The following is a 21,489-nucleotide window of genomic DNA, read 5'->3' as shown; positions in this document are numbered from 1 at the left end:
GCTCGAGGGCCGGACAATTTTGTCGTCACCGACTAGACTTTCATCCAAAGATAAGTACACTTCTAATATCTTATTTATTTTTTGCATAATATTTTTTATTATCCTTCAAAACAACTTTTTGGTTAGCCGACTAGTTTTTTCTCCTACACGAGTTTTCCAGAGCCGGTACTGTCTCCGACTCCTCTCTACACGTGCACGAGATCCGCCCTCTGCGTTCCGGGTGGTCGGCAGTAGCTCCCTGGCGAGGCTGGCAATCCCACGCGTGTCTAGGTTCCGCACCTCATGCTGATTGTTGGCTAGACCAGAGCTGGTACAAGCTCTAGGATGAATTAACTACTTGTGCTAATTTTATAACAAAAAATCTAAAACTTATCTCAGTACTGATTTTTATCTAAAGTTTATTTATACATCATGTACTACCTATTCTTTATATTTATTTTTCAGGGGTTTGGCTCAGTCGACAAGCTACGCTCGGGGACTCGTCGACTATTCCCTACGCTGTGCCCGGGGACTGCTCCGACCACCGAGCACGTTTACGTTCCCAACCACGCTCGGGGACTTGTCGACTACTCTCTATGCTGTGCTCGAAGACTGTGCCGACCACCGAGCACGTTTACGTTCCCAACCACGCTCGGGGACTTGTCCACCGGTCCCTACGCCGTGCTCGGGGACTGTGCCGACCACCGAGCACTATACGCTCGGGGACTGGTCGACCAGCTCACCAATTTAAGAACTTGGGGACTGCACCGACCACCGAGCACTATACGCTCGGGGACTGGTCGACCAGCCCACCAATTTGAGAATTCGGGGACTGTACCGACCACCGAGCGTTATATGCTCGGAGACTGGTCGATTAGTCTATTCAATTGCAGACGAGCATGATATGCTCGGGGACTGGTAAATTCAATTTTTTAGACCTTGCTACAAGGCTCATACTTCGCCTCCCAGCAAGCTCGGGGACTACATCGGTACGATGCATCTGGCGATGCATCTCAGTTTCAGAATTTCTTTGAGGACTTTTCTTTTGACCCTGGCACCACGTGCCTACGTCACCTACTACCAGGCTCGGGGACTAAGTGGGCACACTTCACCTTGCGGTGAATATGCTTGCTTTTTTGAGGTCTATACTTTTTAGAAAAGTAAAGTGGGCACACCTCACCAGGAAAAAATCTTTTTTAGAGCACCATGCATTCTTCGAACAACTCGCTTCTTCGATGTCGATGTTGATCAACTGTCTTTCGAGTTGGTCAAAGAACCGTTGCAACTGTTTGGGCGGTTTTTCCACTTATTGAAGACGTCAAGCCTCACTGATCGAAGAAGCTCAAGACGGCGTGTTACATCATAATACATGGTGCTCGGGGACTAGCTGTGGGGGTATAAACCCCTATACCCTCATGGGCCTATATGGGCCGCACCATCAGAGGTGGCTCGGCCCACAAGATGAAGACGTGCGGCGCACGACTGGTCGGCGTGCACCGCAAGGCTACAAGATTTTGTACCAAATAGGATACTTTGCTTGTAACTCTGTCCCTTCAGGATATATAAGGAGGGACAGGGGTCCCCTAGAGGACACATCACATCATATTCTCCCAACACAAATCAATACAACCAGACGCAGGACGTAGGTATTACGCCAACTCGGCGGCCGAACCTGGATAAAAAGCTTGTCCGTGTCTTGCGTCACCATCGAGTTCGTAGTTTGCGCACCGTCTACCGATAAACTACTACCGTGGGTATACCCCAAGGTAGACTGCCGACTAGCTTTCGTCGACAGCCACCGGTCTAGCTGCCACGCTCGTTTGCTATCCCAAAACCAACTCTGTCGCTCCCTGTTGTGGCATCAATGTTACTAGGCGGCGACGGTAAAGCACCGACGATCGGCCCATGCTTGCTTGTGTTGGTCGCCAGGCCCAGGAACTCGCAGGTCTTCACTCCGTCTCTTCATGTGTGTTTAGATTGTAGCCAGACCAGAAAGTGGGCGAGGTGGAAACGCTGCCGGTCGGGCGACGGCTCGGTGCACGGCAAGGATATATGGCCGCTCGGTGAGGACGGCAACGGACTGGTGCTCAGCGATGACGGTGTCGCCTCGGCGAGGACGGCGATGGCGCAGCAGTTGATGCACTGACGGAAGACGGTGGCGGCGATTTATCTATCCACGGTAGCTCTCGGCATCGGCAGGACCTGTATGTATGGGCTACATGGGCCTTGCCATTTGTGTAGCCTATTCCCACTTTGGTGTAGTCATCGTCGGATTAGCAGCTTACGGCACAGATTTCGCGACTGTGATGTGCACTCGTTTGATGTGAAGTTAAGAGGATCTCGTTCTGTCCTAGCACGCTAGCACTGTAGATAGATGTAATAAAACTTTGTTTTCTATATGCACAAAAGAAAATAAATAAAACTTTATTTCTAATTCTATGCGATGCCGCCATTGCCCGACACGCGTCCCGCTCAGCCCACGTCGTTCGTCGTTCCGTGGCGGCTCCCGCGTTCGAGTCCAAGCCGTCCGCTCCGGCTCCAGTACGAGTCGGCTCCATGTCATGTATATATGTTTGTCGAAGCCGTGGACTCTGTGGGCTGCCTGTGAGGCAAAGGAACAGTTTATTAGTTTGCTGGGCAGATTGACAATCGTTTGGTCACTTTTCGTTTTTGTTTTGTCGGTTGAAAACGAAGACGACAGAGCCTAAGGGCCTGGGCTTGTTTACTTCCACCCAATAACCCAAAATTTGTCAAGATTCTCCGTTACATTGAATCTTTAGACGCATGTATAGAGTATTAAACATAGACGAAAATAAAAAAACCAATTGCACAGTTTGGTCGAAATTTACGAGACGAATCTTTTGAGCCTAGTTAGTCCATAGTTGGATAATAATTACCATAAACAAACAAAAGTACTATAGTGTTGCGAATTTTTTTTTCTTCGCGAACTAAACACGACCTAAGGAGACTGTCACTCTTGAACACACTTAGAGCAAGTACAACAGATTATAGCCAAGCTAGTCAGTATTTTTGCTGATGTAGAGTAGAGATAAAATAGCTTGGCTCTTATTCTAGCACCAAACTGGACACGGAAGTATAGACATTTTGTGTTCAAATAATAGTGTACGTAAGGAGAAGCAGGAAAGAGAAATTTAAGACATGGTATCATATAATAATAAAAACTTATTTATAGACAAATAGGACAACCATTGTATGACGTGGCTCTTGTAACTTGTCTTGTAAGAGTAACTCTAGCAGAGCCCTTACTTAAGCCCCAATAGTTAAATATGGTGCTCAGGGGGGGTCAAAAATTCAACTCCAGCAAGGCTTCTACGATGGACCGTAAATTTGTTGGACCAATAAAATTCTCCCACCAGCCCCAATTCCTGTTGGTCGCCCCCCGGGCCTCATCCTACTCGCGCGTACGGAAGTTTGGTCCTCCCATGCTTGCGACGCGCCCTTCTCCTCCGACAAGCGTAGCCACCTCCTCCTACACAAGCACGAGCACGGCTGCCCGAATCCACCTCCAGCGCGCTCTCTCTATCCCTTTGCCCGAATCCTGGTGGCTCGATCTCCTCCCTGGCGGCTCGATCTGTAGCACAACTGCTCGATCTCCTCCTTGTTCGCTTGATCCACTCCTCCGACCATGCTCGGTGCACTTCCTCCACGCCACCCCCGCCAGAGCAGCCTCGACATGCTCACCGTTGTCGTTGGGAGGAGCGGCCCCGAGCTGCTCACCGCCGCTACCAGGAGGAGTGTTCTCGTCCTACTCTGGCCACCGGGAGAAGCGGCCCAACCAGTTCGCCGCCGTGAGGAGCATTCCCAGCCTGCTCTAGCCACTGGGAGGAGCGAGCCCTGCCTGCTCGTCGCCGCTACCAGGAGGAGCGTTCTCGTCCTGCTCTGGCCATCGGGAGAAGCGGTCCAACCAGCTCGCCGCCGGGAGGAGCATCCCCAGCCTGCTCTAGCCACTGGGAGGAGTGAGCCTGGCCTCCTCGTCGTCAAAGGAGCAGCCATGGCCTTCTCTGACCGATCCGCTCATCCCCTGCCCTATGTGTAGAGATTGGATGAGGGGAAGAAGGGTTGAGTAAATGATGTATGGGTCCCCTTGTTATTGTCTGTTGATATAGACTTTGGGGGCTCTATTTGGGAGCTGCCGTTGGAGTAAAAGAAATTTGTTGACGTAATAAAAATAGGGATGCGCACTCAAATCCAAATAAGGAGTCTGATTTGGATGCCCCTGCTGGAGTTGCTCTTAACCAAGACCTTGTTTAGATCTATTTTTTTTATTTTGACACTGTAGCACTTTCGTTTTTATTTGACAAACATTGTCCAATCATGGAGTAACTAGGTTTAAAAGATTCGTCTCGCGATTTACAGGCTGTGCAATTAGTTTTTATTTTCAATTATATTTAATGCTTTATGTATGTGCCGCAAGATTCGATGTGACAGAGAATTTTAAAAAGTTTTTGGTTTTTGAGGTGAACTAAACAAGGCCCAACTAATTTAGCAAGGGTAACACAGTCCTATGACAAACGGGCTGCCGAAACAAGCCACCTCCATGGCCGTTTGTGGGGATGGAATGGGATGGGATGGGATGGGCGGGATGGGACGGGAAGCATCAATTCCTCGTCGTCCCAAAGGCAAAGGCAACGCCAACGCCAACTTGCAATACTCCATGGGTTACCACACGATGACACACGCACGCACGCAGCAAAAGGTGAAGCTGCAGCACGTGCTCTGCAGCCCTCGAGGTGGCGACCTGACCGACCACCCAAAGCAAGGTACGGGTACCCCACAGCCTGCAAAGCCTCGATCTTGGGGCAGGTCAGAGAGCGCGGTTTGCCTACAAATATCCGTTGCGTTCATCCTCTTGCCCCAAGACTTGGCATCACATATCCGTTGCAGTTGCAGGCATAGATAGGGACAGCAGTACAGCACAACCGTTAGCGCTTATTGATCTGTGGTTTGCCGCTGTAGCCATGGCGAGCTCATCATCTTGCGGTCTGGGGCTGGCCTGCTTCGTGCTCCTGGCGGCATCCGTCGGCGCCACGCAGTACAAGGTCGGCGGCGACAATGGCTGGGCCGTGCCGGACGCCACCGCCGAGTCCTTCAACACCTGGGCGGAGAAGACCAGCTTCCAGATCGGCGACAGCCTCTGTGAGTCACCTTTGCATCACACACATGTGCTTTACATACACACTGCGCACCGTCTCACTCTTCCCCAGAGTTTCAAGCTCCCAGTTCCGTCCTGACATTCTTTGCGTTGTTCTTGCCCTTGCGATTGCGACCTGCAGTGTTCGTGTACCCCAAGGACAAGGACTCGGTGCTGCTGGTGGAGCCGGCGGACTACAACACCTGCAACACCTCCTCCTACGACAAGCAGTTCACCGACGGCAGCACGTCCGTCACGCTCGACCGCGCCGGCGCCTTCTTCTTCATCAGCGGCGTCGAGGCCAACTGCCGCGCCAGCGAGAAGCTCATCGTCATGGTCGGCAGCGGCGGCGCCAGCGCGCCAGCCCCGGCCGCCCAGCAGGGCTCCGGCTCTCCCTCGCCGTCGACGTCCGCGCCTGCTCCCTCCAACGGCGCTCCGGTGCCGCCGGCCTCGCCCAAGGCCCCCGCCGCCAAGAACTCCACGGCCAAGGGCGCCCCTCCGGCCGCCGGCAGCAATAGCAACGGCGCTGGTGCTGGGCTCGCCGTGGCAGGCTTCGTCGCCTCGGTTGCAGGCTGCGTTGCCTACGCCACGCTTGCCTTCTGAGTTCTGAAACTGAAAACCACTGGACGCAGGCAGTGTGTTCTTCCTTTCCTCGTCGTGTAACAAACTGAAACTGTGTGTGATTGTGAACAAAGTGTATCTTTCGTGTTCCTTGCGATTCAGAAGAAAACACAAATTTAATTAAATGCTGGACTGAGATCGGCTGATCATGGTGCTAACAGCATTGGATTGCCAGAATATTTGGTTAAAACGATTTGGTTTGAGGAACCGCCACGTTCTTGCTGATACTGATCTGATCAGAATGGGTTGCTGCAACCTGCAAACTGGCAATGCAACAATGGAGCATTCAGCATTGCATAACTGAGGAAAATGCAATGAAATTTTCAGTCAAAATGTCCAGAATTACTTCTATAAATGTGGGTTGTGACCATACCTTAACCAAAATTGATTGCTGAATTGGCAGATATACCTAGTCTGTAACTAAGAGCAGTGGGAAACCCAGAAATTCCTCAGAACATTTTAAATCTATAAGTAAGACTATATAAACTCATCTCTTAACCAAAGATTCTTGGTGACATGACATCAGGAGAATGGTGAAAAGAAGACAATTTTACAGCCTCCTTCCTCTCCTACCACCCGGCCTGCGAGTGCTGTCAGCTGGAACAGGAGTCACACATCCTCTGTTGAAAAAAAGGGGACATCAAATTGCTGCAAGGCCTATATGATTATTCATTAATGTAAATACTGCTGCCATGATATGTAGAGCAAATTTGTTGGTGTTGCTAGACAGAACCATGCACTACCGGAATCCGGCTCTTTGCCGAGTGTTTAATGGTTTGCCGAGTGTTTTTTTCGGGCACTCGGCAAAGAGCTTCTTTACCGAGTGCAAAAGAAAAAACGCTCGGCAAAAACAAAACACTTGGCAAAGAGGGTTCTTTGCCGAGTGTTAAAAAAAGAAACACTCGGCAAAGAAAATTTCAAATCAAAATTTGAAGGCCTAAACAAATTCAAATCAAAAAGTTTTGAACTACAAAGTTGTATAATTTTTCAAGATCTATAATCTTTATTTTAGCCATTTCTTCATTTGGCATAGTGAAAATAAGTTTGTTCATAAATTTTATATCTCTCTTATAGTTCCTAGAACTACAAGATAGATATATAAGATTTGTAAAAAAATATTAGAATTACCGTGTCAGATGAGCAAATGATCAAACAACCGAAATAATCTTTATAGATTTTGACAAGTTATGAAATTTTATAGTTGACAATTTTTTCATTTGAGTTTACCTTATCATTTAAAACTGTATTTTTATTTGAAAATTTTTAATTTTGATTTTCTGAAATTACCTCGGATGAAAAGACTGACTAAATAAACTTTGTAGGTCTCGAAAAGTTATGAAACTTTATAGTTGATAACTTTTTGATTTGAAATATTGTTGTCATGCAAAAACTATGTTTAAATTTCTCAAATTTGAAATTCAAATTTTGTAAACGACCTCGGATGGAGAAACTTTCTAAATGAAAATTATAGATCTCAAAAAGTTATGAAACTTTGTAGTTGACAACTTTTTGATTTGAAATCGTTTAGAGGCTTAAATAATCAATTTACATGTGACTTAGTATGATATATGAAGAACCAAAACGTAATGTAATCACATGTGATGGTGTAGTGCAGTTGTGAAGAAGAGAGCTTGCTTGTGGCGTATTCGCTGATTTTGTAGAAAAAAGCTGAAAAAAAGGTGGAGGAGGGTGCGCTAGCTGATGGCAGCCCTTCAAAAAAAAACAAATTTTTTCTTTTTTTTTGGCTTTTTTTATTTTTTCTCCTCCATAAAAAACACTCGGCAAAGACCCTTTTGCCGGTCAGAATTTTTTCGTGTGCTCTTTGTTGAGTGTGGCACTCGCCAAAGGCTTTGTCGAGTGTATTTGGGCATTCGCCGAGTGTTTTTGACACACGGCGTCTGTCTCCCGTAGTGATGCAAATAATAATAGTATATAGAAAAAACAAACTTCTGAGTTTTTATATGCAGTTGGGCAAGAGATTTTGGCCATGTTTAGTTGCAAAAAAATTTGCAAAATGAACACTGTAGCACTTTCGTTTGTATTTGATAAATATTATCCAATCGTGAACTAACTAAGCTCTGAAGATTCATCTCGCAAATTACAGATAAACTGTACAGTTAGTTATATTTAATACTCCATGCATATGCCGCAAGATTTGATTGATGGGAATCTGAAAAACTAGGATGATTCCTCGCGTGTTGCTGCGGGTATAAAGGAGGAATATAAATATATAACTCTTTTATTAGCACAATTATGGAAATTGTATCCATAGTGGTGTGTCTCGCTGGTGTAGATGTCATAATTCTTGTGCCAGTAAACTTTTTAATGCAAATGACAGTAGATTGCTGAGGTGGACACCTTGCATGTCAAGAGAAATTGATAGTGACAAATGATAGCGGACTGCTGAGGTGGACGCTTTGCATTTTAAGAGAAATAGATAGTTGAGTTAATAGTGGACTGCCGAGGTGGACGTATTGCATATCAAGAGAAATATATAGTGGGATTTTGCTTTATAAGAATTCTAGATTATAGATTTTGAAAAAAAATTTTGGAACTAAACAAGGTCTTTACTAATCCGTTCGATTTTTTTCATGTTAGATGATCAAGCTAGGCCTTGTTTAGTTTCGAAAACTTTTTTGGTTTTGGGTAATATAACACTTTTGTTTTTATTTGACAATTATTGTCCAATTATGGACTAATTAGGCTCAAAAGATTCATCTCACAATTTACAAGCAAACTGTGCAATTAGTTTTTGTTTTTGTCTATATTTAATACTTTATGCATGTGCCGTAAGATTCGATGTGACAGAGAATCTTGAAAAGTTTTTTTATTTTTGAAGTGAACTAAACAAGAACTAAGTACCCTGATAGCAGACTGAGCACCGGGTCCAGTACTTTTTTGTTGGTACTTCCTATTTTTCCACCATTAGATCTGATCCAATGGATGGTCAACATGTTTTCCAACTACCCTAAAACTTGTAAAATTTTATAGGAATCATATGGGAATTTCACAGACCAGTTTATTTTTATATAAAAATGAGAAAAGAAATCCCGTATTAGGGATCTTAATGCGCAGACATGAACAAATGGAGTATATTCAGAGAACATAAACTGCCCAGTCAGACAATAATGTGCATCATCACTGTGAAGCATCCTGAGAACTGAGAAGCATAAGGCGATGGTTCATCACGATCAGGTTTGACCTTCATGCCTGAGATTAGGAAAACTTTGATTTTGTTTCAAGCACCGTATGATGTTATTATACACAATAACAAATACTAGAAGATAGGATCATTCCACTGACACGACCGAGTGTCTCCATCCCAGACAAATCAGTGAGACAGTGACAATGTTGCATATATAAAGAGTATGGGAAGAGTATATATAAAAGTGTCTAACTGTTGTCAGAGACTTGCAGCTCACATGAGTGCATACCGTAAGGGTATTGCTAAAAGGTACTCCTTCCATTTTAAACTATAAGTCATTCCATGAATATTAGAGAGTTAAAACATTTTCAAGTTTGACTAAAATTATAAAGAGAAATACTAAGATTTGTAACATAAAGTGAGTATACTATGAAAATATAATTAAAAAGGAATCTAATGATACTTAGTTAGTATCATAATAATTATTATTTTATTATATAAATTTAGTCAAATTTAGAATAGTTTAGCTCTCCAAAATTCTTAAAATGATTTACAATTTAGGATGGAGGGAGTACTTAGTTAAGTGATGGATTATTACTTTTGCCCTTTATTATCCACCACTGACAAAAAGGACAATCTGCTTCGTCAAATCTCTCAGAATATCTGGTTCTCCTTCACCATGGAAAGGCCTCCACCTGCGAGCTGCTGCATCAGTGCCGTCTACCATGAAATTGATAGCTTCCTCTGTCAAGGCCGCCTCGCTATTTCTCTTGAGGTGAGCTCCTGGGCACCGCAGATATGCCAATTACAATGGATAAGCATATATGTTGGTCAGCGGTTCCAAGATAAGGTTACATTGGGCTGCTTACTTCAGAAGTTCATGCCTTTATGTCGGTTGCCTTCACAATTTTGGTCAAAATTTTTCCCTATAGAACTGAGGCATCAACAATCTTACATTGGAGGTACTTTCTTAAGGCCTTGTTTAGTTCTTGAAAAAAATTGTAAAATTTTTTAGATTTTCCGTCACATCGAATTTTTCGGCACATACATGGAGTATTAAGTATACATTAAAAATAACCAATTGCACAGTTTGTCTGTAATTTACGAAATAAATTATTTGAGCCTAGCTAGTCCATGTTTGGACAATATTTGTCAAATACAGTTTGCAACTTAGATGGTTATAATGTTAGAAATAACTTTACTATGCATTCTTATATGCAAAACTATTTTCAAATTATATATAGACTCAAATACAATTGTATAAAAAATAGACTATGCAAAAACAATTTTGTGGTTTTAAGAGACATTCTCAAGATAAAACCATAGCGTTAGTACGGGTATTATACTAGTACTCCCTCCATCCCAAACTGTAAGTCATTCCAAGAATCTTGGAGAGTCAAACTTTTCTAAGTTTGACCAAATTTATATGATAAAATAATTATAGATTCTTTCTTAATTATATTTTCATAGTATACTCACTTTACGTTACAAATCTTAGTATTTCTCTCTATAATTTTGGTCAAACGTGAAAATGCTCTGACTCTCCAAGATTCTTAGAATGACTTACAATTTGGAATGGAGGGAGTACATACAAGATATCCCACAACTTAGATGGTGAGAAATTATTTATGTTAATTAAATTTACAAGGGAATCAGATATAATGGTTGTGGGCTGTGCCAAAATTGTTATACTTCATCAAGTTCTTTTTTATATGTAATTCGGTGTATTAATTTTAATGTCATGTAAAATATAAACATTTTCTTAGTGATGCCATCATTCTTAAGTCGTATACATACAAGATATCCCACAAAAAAGCTCGGGGGATCCATCTAGTTAGTATATAATAATAATAATAATAATAATAATAATAATAATAATAATAATAATAATAATAATAATAATAATAATAATAATAATAATAATAATAATAATAATAATAATAATAACAATAACAATAATAATAAGAATAATAATAATAAGAATAAGATATAAAAAAATATACAGTAGATACAATGTAATAATAAATTCAAAATACAGGAAGGTGTTCAGATTAGAAAACTTGCTGATTTAGGGCATGAGGCCCATGTCGACAATAAGTGGGCCCATTAACCACCCGAATCGGTAACGGATCCATCGGCGCTCACGAGTCACGATCCATAATAAGAACCGCAGCCAGGGACAGATCCTGACTGTGACCGATCATGGGGAGGAACCCGACGAATCGAAGACCCCCGATCATGGGGACAGATCCCGGAGCCGGAGCCGGAGCCGGAGACGAGGCGGCAGATCCTGACCGCATCAGCGGCCTCCCCGACCACCTCCTCCACGACATCCTGATCCGCCTCCCGGGCACCGCCGACGCGGCGCGCACGAGCACCCTCTCCCGCCGCTGGCGCCGCGTCTGGACTCACACCCCCGTGATCTCCCTCGACTACAGGTGCGAGTTCGAGCCGGCGTCCCCGGGCGGCCGCGTGCCCGACCGTGTCGACGCCGCCCTGGCCGCGCACGCCGCCGGGACCGGGACGGGGGTCGTCAGCCTCAGCCTCAGCCGCCTCGAGATCACCCTGCGGTTCGAAAGCTTGAACCACCTGCGCACGGACCGCATCGCTGCGTGGCTGCACGTCGCCGCGCAGCACCTTGCGGGGGAGCTCCGGATCACGCTGCCGTTCTGCTACCACAGCGCCATTGCCGACGGCGAAGGCCTCGGCGAGGTCCTTCTTCCCGTGTGCGAGAGGGCCACGTCCATCAGCCTCGACCTGAGCTATCGCACCCTGCGGTTCGCGCTGCCCCCCGCCGGAGCCGGAGCCGGAGCAGGCGGCGTGTTCTTCAAGGCGCTGGCCACGCTGACGATACGGTTGGCCTGCCTCCACGCCCGCGACCTGGAAGCCGCCGTGTCGTCGTCTCGCTGCCCGTGCCTCAAGAAACTCGTGATCGAGTGGATCAGGCTGCAGCAGGACGACGACGACGGCGGCGACGGCGACGGAGCTTGTGACCTATCCATACGCTCCGACTCACTGGAGTGGCTCGAGATCTCCTACGCCGTGCGACACTACGGCCGGCTCCATGTCCACGCCCCAAATCTCGAGACGTTTCATGCGTGCATCACTTGTGACTTGTGCGTGCTTGCCCCGAATAAGCTCTCGGAGGTGCGCTGGTGGAACAGCGACGACCATGCCTATGACTCGAGCCGCCATCATCTTGCACGCGCCGGACACCAACTCCGGCGCCTAGGGGTAGGAGCCGATTCGTCTGGCCTCGCTTTGATGCGGCAGTTCAACACGGTTGACGAGCTGGACCTCACTGTAAACCTTAAGCGGGTATGGCATTACACATTTTTTTTCTTCTAATTATTGTATTACTACTAGTATATATGAAATTCACATTTTATTTTGGTGTCTTCTTTGCAGGGTGTAGAAGAATACGAGAGATTTCTAAAGTACACGGATACACTTGCCAGGTGTAATGTTTTGCTGGTAAGATTTAGGATGATAGAACATGGCTTTCAGCCAGCTATGCTACACCTTCTCCGGAAATGTGCTGGTGTACCAAGGCTCGTGGTGCAGCTGAGCGACAGACTGGTACGTACGTGCAACCTGTTCCTTTCTGATTATAAGATGTTTTTATTTTAATTAGATACATTGCTTTTGTTATATATCTAGATCTAGTGTGTGTGTCTATATATATATATATATATATATATATATATATATATATATATATATACACACACACACACACACACTTCTACTAAGTGCATAGCAAAAACTATGTATTTGCAAAAGCCAAAATATCTTATAATTTAGAACAGAGAGAGTACAAAATAGCTAGCTACCAATGTTTGCTTCATCAAGTTGATATATATAGCCCTTGAAAATTAAATGATGCAAGCATATATATCTTAATAGTCTTTTAAAAGTTATAAAAATACATGTTTTTATTCCTTTTCTCAGGATGGATACCCCTACCCATGCAAGGTGTCATCAGGATGTCCATGTAGCCGACTAGAGAACTGCAAGACACAGAATGTTGTATTGGATTCACTTGAAGAAATTGTAATAAACGACCATGGATGCGTTGACCATAAAGCCGAACTTGTGAGGCTATTGTGTCGATGCAGCACAAGATTTCATAAAAAGGTGGCCATTACCGTCTCGCACAGTGGACGAACAGATGATCTCCGTAATAAGATTCTTAGTATTTGTCCTCCAAACAACAAAACTGAAATCACTATACAGCAGTGCACGTGAACTAGGACTTTAGGTCTCTACCATACTCTGGTTTGTAATAAATCTGATTTTTAAGCCTGCTTTTAGCACACTCGCGGCGGTTTCATGTTCTATGGTTGTGGCGCTATTTATGCACTGTAGTGTCGTTATTCACTTGAGGGTTTGTTTGGATGTATATATATATATATATATCTCTCTCTCAATCCATATATGTTGAAGTGGATTTAAACTAAGTTCTACTCCGACATTGTGGTTGATGTAGATACATGTGCACTTAGGCCTGAGCAGTTTTTCTTTCACCTCCTTTGAAAACAACTAGAACCAAGTGGTTTCATCGGCTTGTGGAAGCTGGTGCTACATTGTTGAAAGTTAAAAAGTTGAAGCTGGTACAAACTCTACCGAAGAGAGGACCTTACTTGCCTAATTAGACTGAAGCAATATAGAACACAAGTGTGTTTTTTGTCCCATAAGTTTTGCACCCTTGTTCTAACTTATAATAGCATGGCAACTATAGAAATGTAAATTACAAAAATATAAATGTGTAATGTAAAGACGGGTTAGGAACATATCGATGTTTTGGTAAGACAGGTTCTCCTCCAAGTTAAATAATGAAAATACCTTTTCTTTCTTTTTTCCCCTTCTTTTCTGGTTTGCTTCCGGCTTACCTTAACTGTTTCACTGAAAAAGTAACCAAGGCTTTGTTTAGTTCCGAAATTTTTTTTGGATTTCGATACTGTAACATTTTCATTTTATTTGATAAATATTATTCAATCATGGACTAACTAGGATTAAAAGATTCATCTCGTAATTTACAGGCAAACTATGTAATTAGTTTTTGTTTTCGTCTATATTTAATACTCTATGCATGTGCCGCAAGATTCAATGTGTATGAAAATAAATACATAATCAACAATTATGCACGTACTTCAGGGCAACTGCATCAAGGGTTGTCTGGCAACGACAAAATTCGAGGACCTATGTGGCGGTATCTCTATGTTATCAAGACGGCCATGCCAAAAATGGAGACAACGCTGCTAGCCAGTATAGAGCGAGGAACCGAAAAGTTAATCACGCTGTCGTCCACGTGCCTCGCCAACGTGGTGACCAGCCCACGGTTCCCCGTGTGTACGATGCATCCTACTGCGGATTCGGCCGCCCCGTGTGTGCGGAGCTCGTTTCCATGAACCACGGCAGGGAGATGGTGCTCATCGGTAGGGATGACAGCAGCGAGGTGTGCAACTGTCTGTGTCGCTAGACCCGTGCGCATGGAGTTGGCGCACGTCTTCGCCTTGCCAGTGTCGTCGGTGGCTAATTGATCTATTTGAACGTAGAAGGAAAAATAAGTCAATCTAAGAATTTTATGGGCTCTGCCGCATGCGACTATGAAAGCATGGATTTGCTAGTTTCTTCTCATATTTATTTGGGTTTTGCTGGATCTATGTTGTATCTCTATTCTTTTTTTATGTGTTTATTTTTGTCTTGGTCGAATCGCTTCAACTCTTATTCTGTTTATGTCTTGAACTCTTGGTCTCACGTTTTCAAGTCAAACAACGGCTCAGGCTTGAGTCGTCTCTAATCAGAAGCATGGATTTGCTAGTTTATTTCTTCTCATATTTATTTGGGTTTTGCTGAATCTATGTTGTATCTCTATTCTTTTTTTATGTGTTTGTTTTTGTCTTGGTCTAATCGCTTCAACTCCTATTCTATTTATGTCTTGAACTCTTGGTCTCACATTTCCAAGTCAAACAACGGCTCAGGCTTGAGTCTCTAATCGGAACATGGTGGATTAAATTTGGAAAAAGAAACCTTAGCAGCTTAAGGTTAGCACATAGCAGAGACAACATGGCAGACGTAAAGCCGTCAAGGATAAAGTAGGTCGGCGGGAAGTGTCAAGTGCACGTGGTGCCCCTCCCACCCCCAAAATTCTCAAAATAAACACATGTTTGTCTTTCTAAAGAGTTAATTATTTTAATTTTTTTCTAAATATGTATTAAAAAATGTACTGAAATTTATGGTGTGCAATAAGTATCATTATATTGAGTATGAAATATTTATTTTATAAGAAATAAACTTATTTGGAGATATAAATAATTTCTATATTTTCTATATATTATGAAATATTATTTTTTCTTTCTATATTTCTAGAAAAACGAGATATGCTTTTATTTTGGGACGGAAGAGTGAGGTCAAAGACATTTATCTAGGCCTTGTTTAGTTAAGGAGCAAAAAGTTTTTGGGTATTATAGCACTTTTGTTTTTATTTGGTAATAATTGTCCAACCATAGACCAATTAGGCTCAAAAGATCCGTCTTGTCAATTACAGACAAACTATGCAATTCGTTTTTTATTTATATTTAATGTTCCATATATGTGTCGTAAGATTCAATTTGACGTAAAAAGTTTTTAAGTTTTTGGGCAGAACTAAACAAGGTCTAGTAGGGTTCAAATTCTAGGTGCGGCACTTTATTCTGGATTTATTCCAGGATTTTTCGGCGCTATGCATTAAGTGATAGGGGACGTGTCCGTCGACAGCGAGACGCCTGTGGTGACTTCGTGAACTTCAAGATTGGCCGGCTCAGTCATTCAAAGGTGCTCATATAGGTAGAGTTTGCGTACGTTTATTATAGGGGTGAGTGTGCGTACATGTTGAGTATCTGTGTTGTACTGTGTAATCTAAAAAAAAAAGCCGATACGGAAGGGATCTCCATTCTACTCAGAATTTCGAATTCCGTAGGGGGCTGAGAAAGAGGGGAGAGCCCCCCACGCCCACGGCCCACCACACGGGGGGTTCGCAACGGCCAACTCGCTTTATATGTTGAACTACGGCTATACGGCGACGGTTATTAGTCAGCAACAACAGCAAGGGGAAATAAATCCCCAACCCTTTCTTGTTTCGGCAAATCCGTTGCCCCTTACCCCCACCCCCCTGTGATTCTTCCAATTTACCCTAACCACAACCATGGCGGACGACGATCTCGCCACCGAGAGCGCGAATTCGCCGGGAGGTGGCGCGAGCGGGAGGGTTCGCACGGGTCGACTCCCCGCCGAGCAAGGCGAGAGGATCGCCGCGCTCGTCCGGGAACTGCGCGGCGGCCGCAACCACGTCGCCGTGGAGACCTCCACCGCGAGCTACGCGGGCCTGGACAGCGGCAGCGCGGCTCACGACGCCGCCGCGCTCGTCCGGGAACTGCGCGGCGGCCGCAACGACGTCGCCGTCGAGTCCTACGCCGCGAGCTACGCGGGTCTGGACAGCGGGACCGCGGCTCACGACGCCACCGCGCTCGTCCGGGAACTGCGCAGCGGCCGCAACGACGTCGCCGTCGAGGCCTCCGCCGCGAGCTACGCGGGTCTGGACAGCAGCACCGCGGCTCACGACGCCGTGGTCGGAACCCCCGTGGCAATCGTCTCCGCTGCGACACCTAGCGTCGCGAACTGTGACGTTCCCGTCGGCGGCCAGAAGGACGCCGAGCAGGCTCAGGGAGCTGGCGCGAGCGGGAGGATGTGCACCCTCCCCGACCTACCGGACAGCGGGCTCCGTCGCGTGGCGGATCGACTTCCCGCCGAGGAAGGCGAGAGGTTCGCCGCGCTCGTCCGCGAATTGCGCGGCGGCCCCAACCACGTCGCCGTGGAGTTCTCCGCCGCCACCTACGCGTGGCTGTACAACAGAACCGCGGCTCACGACGCCGTGGTCGGGATCCCCACCGAGCACTACTCTGCTTCGCCCCCTGGCGTTTCCCGCTCCGCGGGGAAGGTCGCGCAAGACGTCCCCGGCAGCAATTCGAAGGAGGACGAGGGGGACGGGATAGATCGGCTCAGCGATCTCCCTAACGACATCATCTCCGACATCGTTGCACGCCTCCCGCTCAAGGAGGCTGTTCGTACCCACGTTCTGTCAAGGCGCTGGCTCTCACTTCCGGCCTTGCCACCGCGCCGGTCGCTCGCCGATGTCCTGTTTGCTGACATGGAGCTCACCGACAGCGACGGCGACGAGGACGCCATCACAATCGGCGTTACTCTTGACCAGGCGGATCGATTCACTGAACTTCCCGATCATATCATCTGCTCGATACTATGCCGTGTGCCTCTGGTGGATGCTATCCGGACATGTGTGCTTGGGAGGCGATGGCGCGAGGTATGGACATGCTTACCTTGTCTCACTTTGGATGACATGGCCGTGGGAGATGCGGGCGTGATGAGGTTCCTCGATTTTGTCGACGGAGTGCTGGCGAGATCCACGGACATGAAGATACAGCGACTCATCCTGAACGTAACCGACCCCGACAACGTCGACGGCGCCCGGCTCGCGGCATGGAGTGCCCAAGCCGCGGAGAGCGTTAGAGGTCCGGTCTTCTTCAAGCTTGATATCAGCGCCGACTTCTTGCAAGGCGAGACAGTGTTTGAGATGCCCAATCAGGCACTAGCAGACTCTATCACTGTCTTCATATCACATCCGGAGGAGATCGCTTTCAGGGTACGCCTCACCGCTAATGGTCAGTTTGCTTCATTGACTCGCCTGGTTCTCGTTGGGACAAGATTCAAGGCTGATGATAATGGGAGGTCGATTAGTGACATTGTGTCCAAGGACTGCCCAGTGCTCAACAGCCTTCGATTGGAGGACGTCAGAGGTGTTTTCTTGCTTCACCTCGACTCAGCTTCCCTGATAGACCTAAGAGCAGTGTTGGTGAGTGATCTTACCGGAGTGGAGCTTACAACCCAAAGCCTCAACAGAATCCATTTTGCTTACTGCTTTGTTGGCAAAGAAGCCACAACACTAACGGTCTCTAAGCATAACCTTAAGGAAGTGGTCTGGAATGACACTTGGCCTGTTCACAGTCACTTTGGCGCAGTAGAGATGCTGGAAAAGCTCATGGTCTATCGCCAGAACAACCCACAAAACCTGAAGAGGGTCATTTCCCAGTTCAGTTTGACAAGTGTCAAGACACTTTGTGTTAGTGTTTCCACAGATGAGGTAATTGCATCTGAGAAGGTTGATCACTAGTCGTTTAATTGTGCGTGTTTGTTTTGTGGGAGCTGACACATGTTCGTGGGCTTATTCGCAGGATATGCAGGAAGTGAAGACCGAGGTTCAGTCTATGAGGATACCGCGATACTGTGTGCTTGTGATTCAGCTGTCGGAGAATGAAGAGGGCCAGTGAGGTAATTACATCTGAATATGTAGGCTTACTATTTTAGCTCTTTAATTTGTGCTTTGTGTGTTCTGTGGGAGCTGACATAGCTCTTTATGTCTGCTTGTGATCTTTCTGCAGGGTAGATTCAACTGTCCGAGAATTACAACTGACATGCTAAGAGGGTCTGTCTTGAGATGTTTGTACCCGGCGAACAAAACCCTGTCAGGGTTTCTGTAGATATGTTTCAGCACACTGTTTTCATAGCAACAATAGGAAATGCATTTGTTGGTAGGAAATAACTGTTTTCGGGGAAGACATGAATTCATTGCGTCTGTACCTCAAAGTGGTTCAGATATACACAACTGTTCTGTATTTTGTTGGAATCATACTGTGATGCAAAACCAATGAAGCAGATTGGAATGAAACCAGATTTTGCTGCTCTGTGTGTAATGCAACTGTGTATTAGGGGCACTATATTGCTCACCACGAAGAAATCTTGAAAAGAAGAAATCCATGGACTACCGGAAGCCAAGGTCCCAGGCTCCCAGTAGTAATTCAGAGTATTTTTTTCACACATAGACACATAGTAATTCACTGCACATACTGATCCATGGAACAGATAATCTCCACAGGTCATATGCCGCCAATTCTGTTCGTTGTTCCATCTTTGGTCACCTATCCAGTGCGGGGATCATTGCCGTCTTGCCGTCTGGTTCAAATGAATCATTCCAATGCTGTATCAGAAGCATTCCGATGCAACCCAGTCTCGAGCCATCAGGCATCGCACTGGTTACCTTGCCACTCGAGTGCTCGATCTGAAGCTCCCAGCCTTGTCTGGCTGTGAATCTCCGCGCACGCCCAACAACCTGTTGAAGTCCAGTCTCAGCTTAGTCAAAGAATCAAACACCTCCGGCGGACGCTGGAGCTTGATGGAATCCATCTTGGCATCAGCAACTCCAGTCCACGGCCAATCCTCAAGAATTCAAGAACCCGCCACGGCTTGTGCCGCCACCTCTGCAGCTCTAAAAAAAAAATGTCGCCCCAACAACTCGGGAGCAGGCCCCATTGTGCCTGTTGAAGCCTACACGTTGCTCGGCAACTGGGAGCGCGGTCACCACGGGCGCCCACGCTCCCACGTCGTGCGCGGACGCGCGGTAGAGGCAGTTCAGGCGCCCTGCGTGGTCAGCCAATCTTGTAATTGTGTATAAACGTTCATGAGCTCAATAGAGTGCAGCTGTTGGCTCCCATTTTCTACGGTGCCAATGCCTGCGCATCCGGACTTCATAGAGCGCGAAGACTGGCATCCATACAGCAGTCTTGCTGCCTGCAGTTGGCCACGAGGCGATCCAAGAATCAGGCTCAGCTTCTGGACGACGACGGCAGCCGGCAGGTACGTGGGACGGCGCGGCCGCGCGGGGCTGCGGCATCGCGAGCGGCGAGGAGGATGCAGAACTCATATATCGAGGGTGGCAGCCGCCAGGAGCCCGCCGGCTGAGGGTGTCTTGATGAGCTCGTCGAGCGTGACCCCGAGGTCGGTGAGCAAGCTCGGGTCGGCCAAGTCGCGGTCGCGGAACAATGTCGCCGAGGAACCAGTGCGCCTCCTGGAGCTGGGCCAGGATGGCGTGGTTCCCCGTCGCCGGTCGAGGCCGTGCACGGCGTCGAACACCTTGAGCGGACGGAGATCCACATCCACCGTCCAAGAAAGATCGAACAAGTGCCCTGCGCGCCGCCATCCCGAGGCCGGCCTGCGTTGCCGCGACTTCTCGCAGCCGCCGGAATGGCCGCGCGTCGATGACAACCGCGAGGCCATGAAACTGTAGTCGAGCAAGCTGCCCGTTACCCAAGTAGCGCTCGCGCTGCGTGGATGACGGCAACAAGATGCTGCGGTTCCATGGTTCTTGTGCGCTTGCCAGTGACTCCGGCTGCTCCGTCCGTAACGAATGGCACCAACTGTCTGTCAGCGGCACATCATCGTGACCAACCGCGCTCGCCCGGTCCAGCGCCTCTTCGCGCCACTGTCGCCAACCCGTGTCTCCCCACCCTGCCCGCGCGCGTCTCCCACTGGGCTGTCTCGCTTGCACACCCTAGGGCCGCCCACGACAAGGTGACGGGACGATGGACGGAGCCAAGCTGGCAACGTCGGCCACGGGAGGGACCGGATGACCACACCCCGCGTGCATCGATACAAGCTGCCACGCAGCGGTCTTGCCTGCTCTTGGCCACGAGGCCATCAAGATTCAAGAATGAGGGTGAGCCTGTGGACGGCACAGCGCACGGCGGCGGATCTCGGCCTCGATAATACCGAGGGCGGCGGCCAGGAGGTCGCTGTCGATGTCGCCAGCGGGGGGGCGGGGCGGCGTCGAGCGTGACCCCGAGGTCGGCAAGGTCACGGTCGCCGAGGTACTGGACAATGTCGGCGAGCCACTGCGCGGCGAGCCCGCAGTTGTCGGCGAGGAACATATGCGCCTCCTCGTGCTGGGCTCGGACAGCGTGGTAGCCGCCAGCGCTGGAGCTTGCGGCGCCGGGCGCCAGTTGCAGCGGCTCGAGGCCGTGCACGGCGTCGAACACCTTGAGCACGGCAGTATGCGGGGCCCGGCGCCGGCGCGCGGACCGGGCGCAACCTGGCCTCCAGCGCCAGCAGAGCAGAGTCGCCTGGATCTCCTCGGGCCAGCACACGGCCCAACGGCCCAGCGCGCGGGACTGCTCCTGCTCCACTCCGGAGTCTGGACTGTAAATTATTTCGATCCGAGAACGTGAACATAGAAGTAGGGTTAATTTTATGTAAAATTACCATCTGTAGCGGTGCGATGGTAAATAGAGCAGCTAAAGGGTAATCCCCTTTTCTTGCATCCTTAGTTCCAAAACTGCTAGGAGCCACTTAAAATTAACTTGTTTTCGCAGTGGATGCACATATATTTAGTTGCTGGTCAGTTAATGAATGATACTCACATTTGGTTTTATAAGGCTGGTGTTATAGTTCCGCATGATTTTTCCTAAGTTTTACTCAGGGCTGGATAATAAAGCAAACATTCAGTCGCTTACTGTTTTACTCGGTAAGTCTTATGATCTCTGCATCGTTGAATCATAAAAAAAAAAGTATTTCAAAAGGGCTTATATATAGAGAAGAAAAGATCTGATTGATAATATCAGTTCCCTTTTATCTTTGTTTGCCTTTCTTACCTTATAGCCTTATACCACGGGCCATGGACCGATGGACATCAAGTTCACTCGATTAG

At 47.1% G+C, this 21,489-nt stretch overlaps 3 protein-coding genes across 3 annotated transcripts; all 3 read left to right on the top strand.

Moving 5' to 3' along the window:
* LOC8076101 (mavicyanin) lies at positions 4,652-5,877 on the top strand. Its single transcript, XM_002453307.2, has 2 exons — positions 4,652-5,136; positions 5,274-5,877. The coding sequence occupies exons 1-2, from the start codon at positions 4,959-4,961 to the stop codon at positions 5,732-5,734; spliced, it is 639 nt and encodes a 212-aa protein (XP_002453352.1). The 5' UTR covers positions 4,652-4,958; the 3' UTR covers positions 5,735-5,877.
* LOC8076100 lies at positions 10,948-13,298 on the top strand. The gene is made up of 3 exons (XM_021460433.1): positions 10,948-12,215; positions 12,306-12,476; positions 12,849-13,298. The coding sequence occupies exons 1-3, from the start codon at positions 11,100-11,102 to the stop codon at positions 13,143-13,145; spliced, it is 1,584 nt and encodes a 527-aa protein (XP_021316108.1). The 5' UTR covers positions 10,948-11,099; the 3' UTR covers positions 13,146-13,298.
* Positions 15,995-18,694, top strand: LOC8074680. Its single transcript, XM_021458929.1, has 3 exons — positions 15,995-18,093; positions 18,185-18,281; positions 18,392-18,694. The coding sequence occupies exons 1-2, from the start codon at positions 16,084-16,086 to the stop codon at positions 18,278-18,280; spliced, it is 2,106 nt and encodes a 701-aa protein (XP_021314604.1). The 5' UTR covers positions 15,995-16,083; the 3' UTR covers position 18,281; positions 18,392-18,694.

This window comes from Sorghum bicolor, chromosome 4 (genome assembly GCF_000003195.3).
Source record: "Sorghum bicolor cultivar BTx623 chromosome 4, Sorghum_bicolor_NCBIv3, whole genome shotgun sequence".
Taxonomy (NCBI): Eukaryota; Viridiplantae; Streptophyta; class Magnoliopsida; order Poales; family Poaceae; genus Sorghum; species Sorghum bicolor.
The sequence above is the reverse complement of the archived record's forward strand: the minus strand, read 5'-3'. Positions and strand labels throughout refer to the sequence as shown.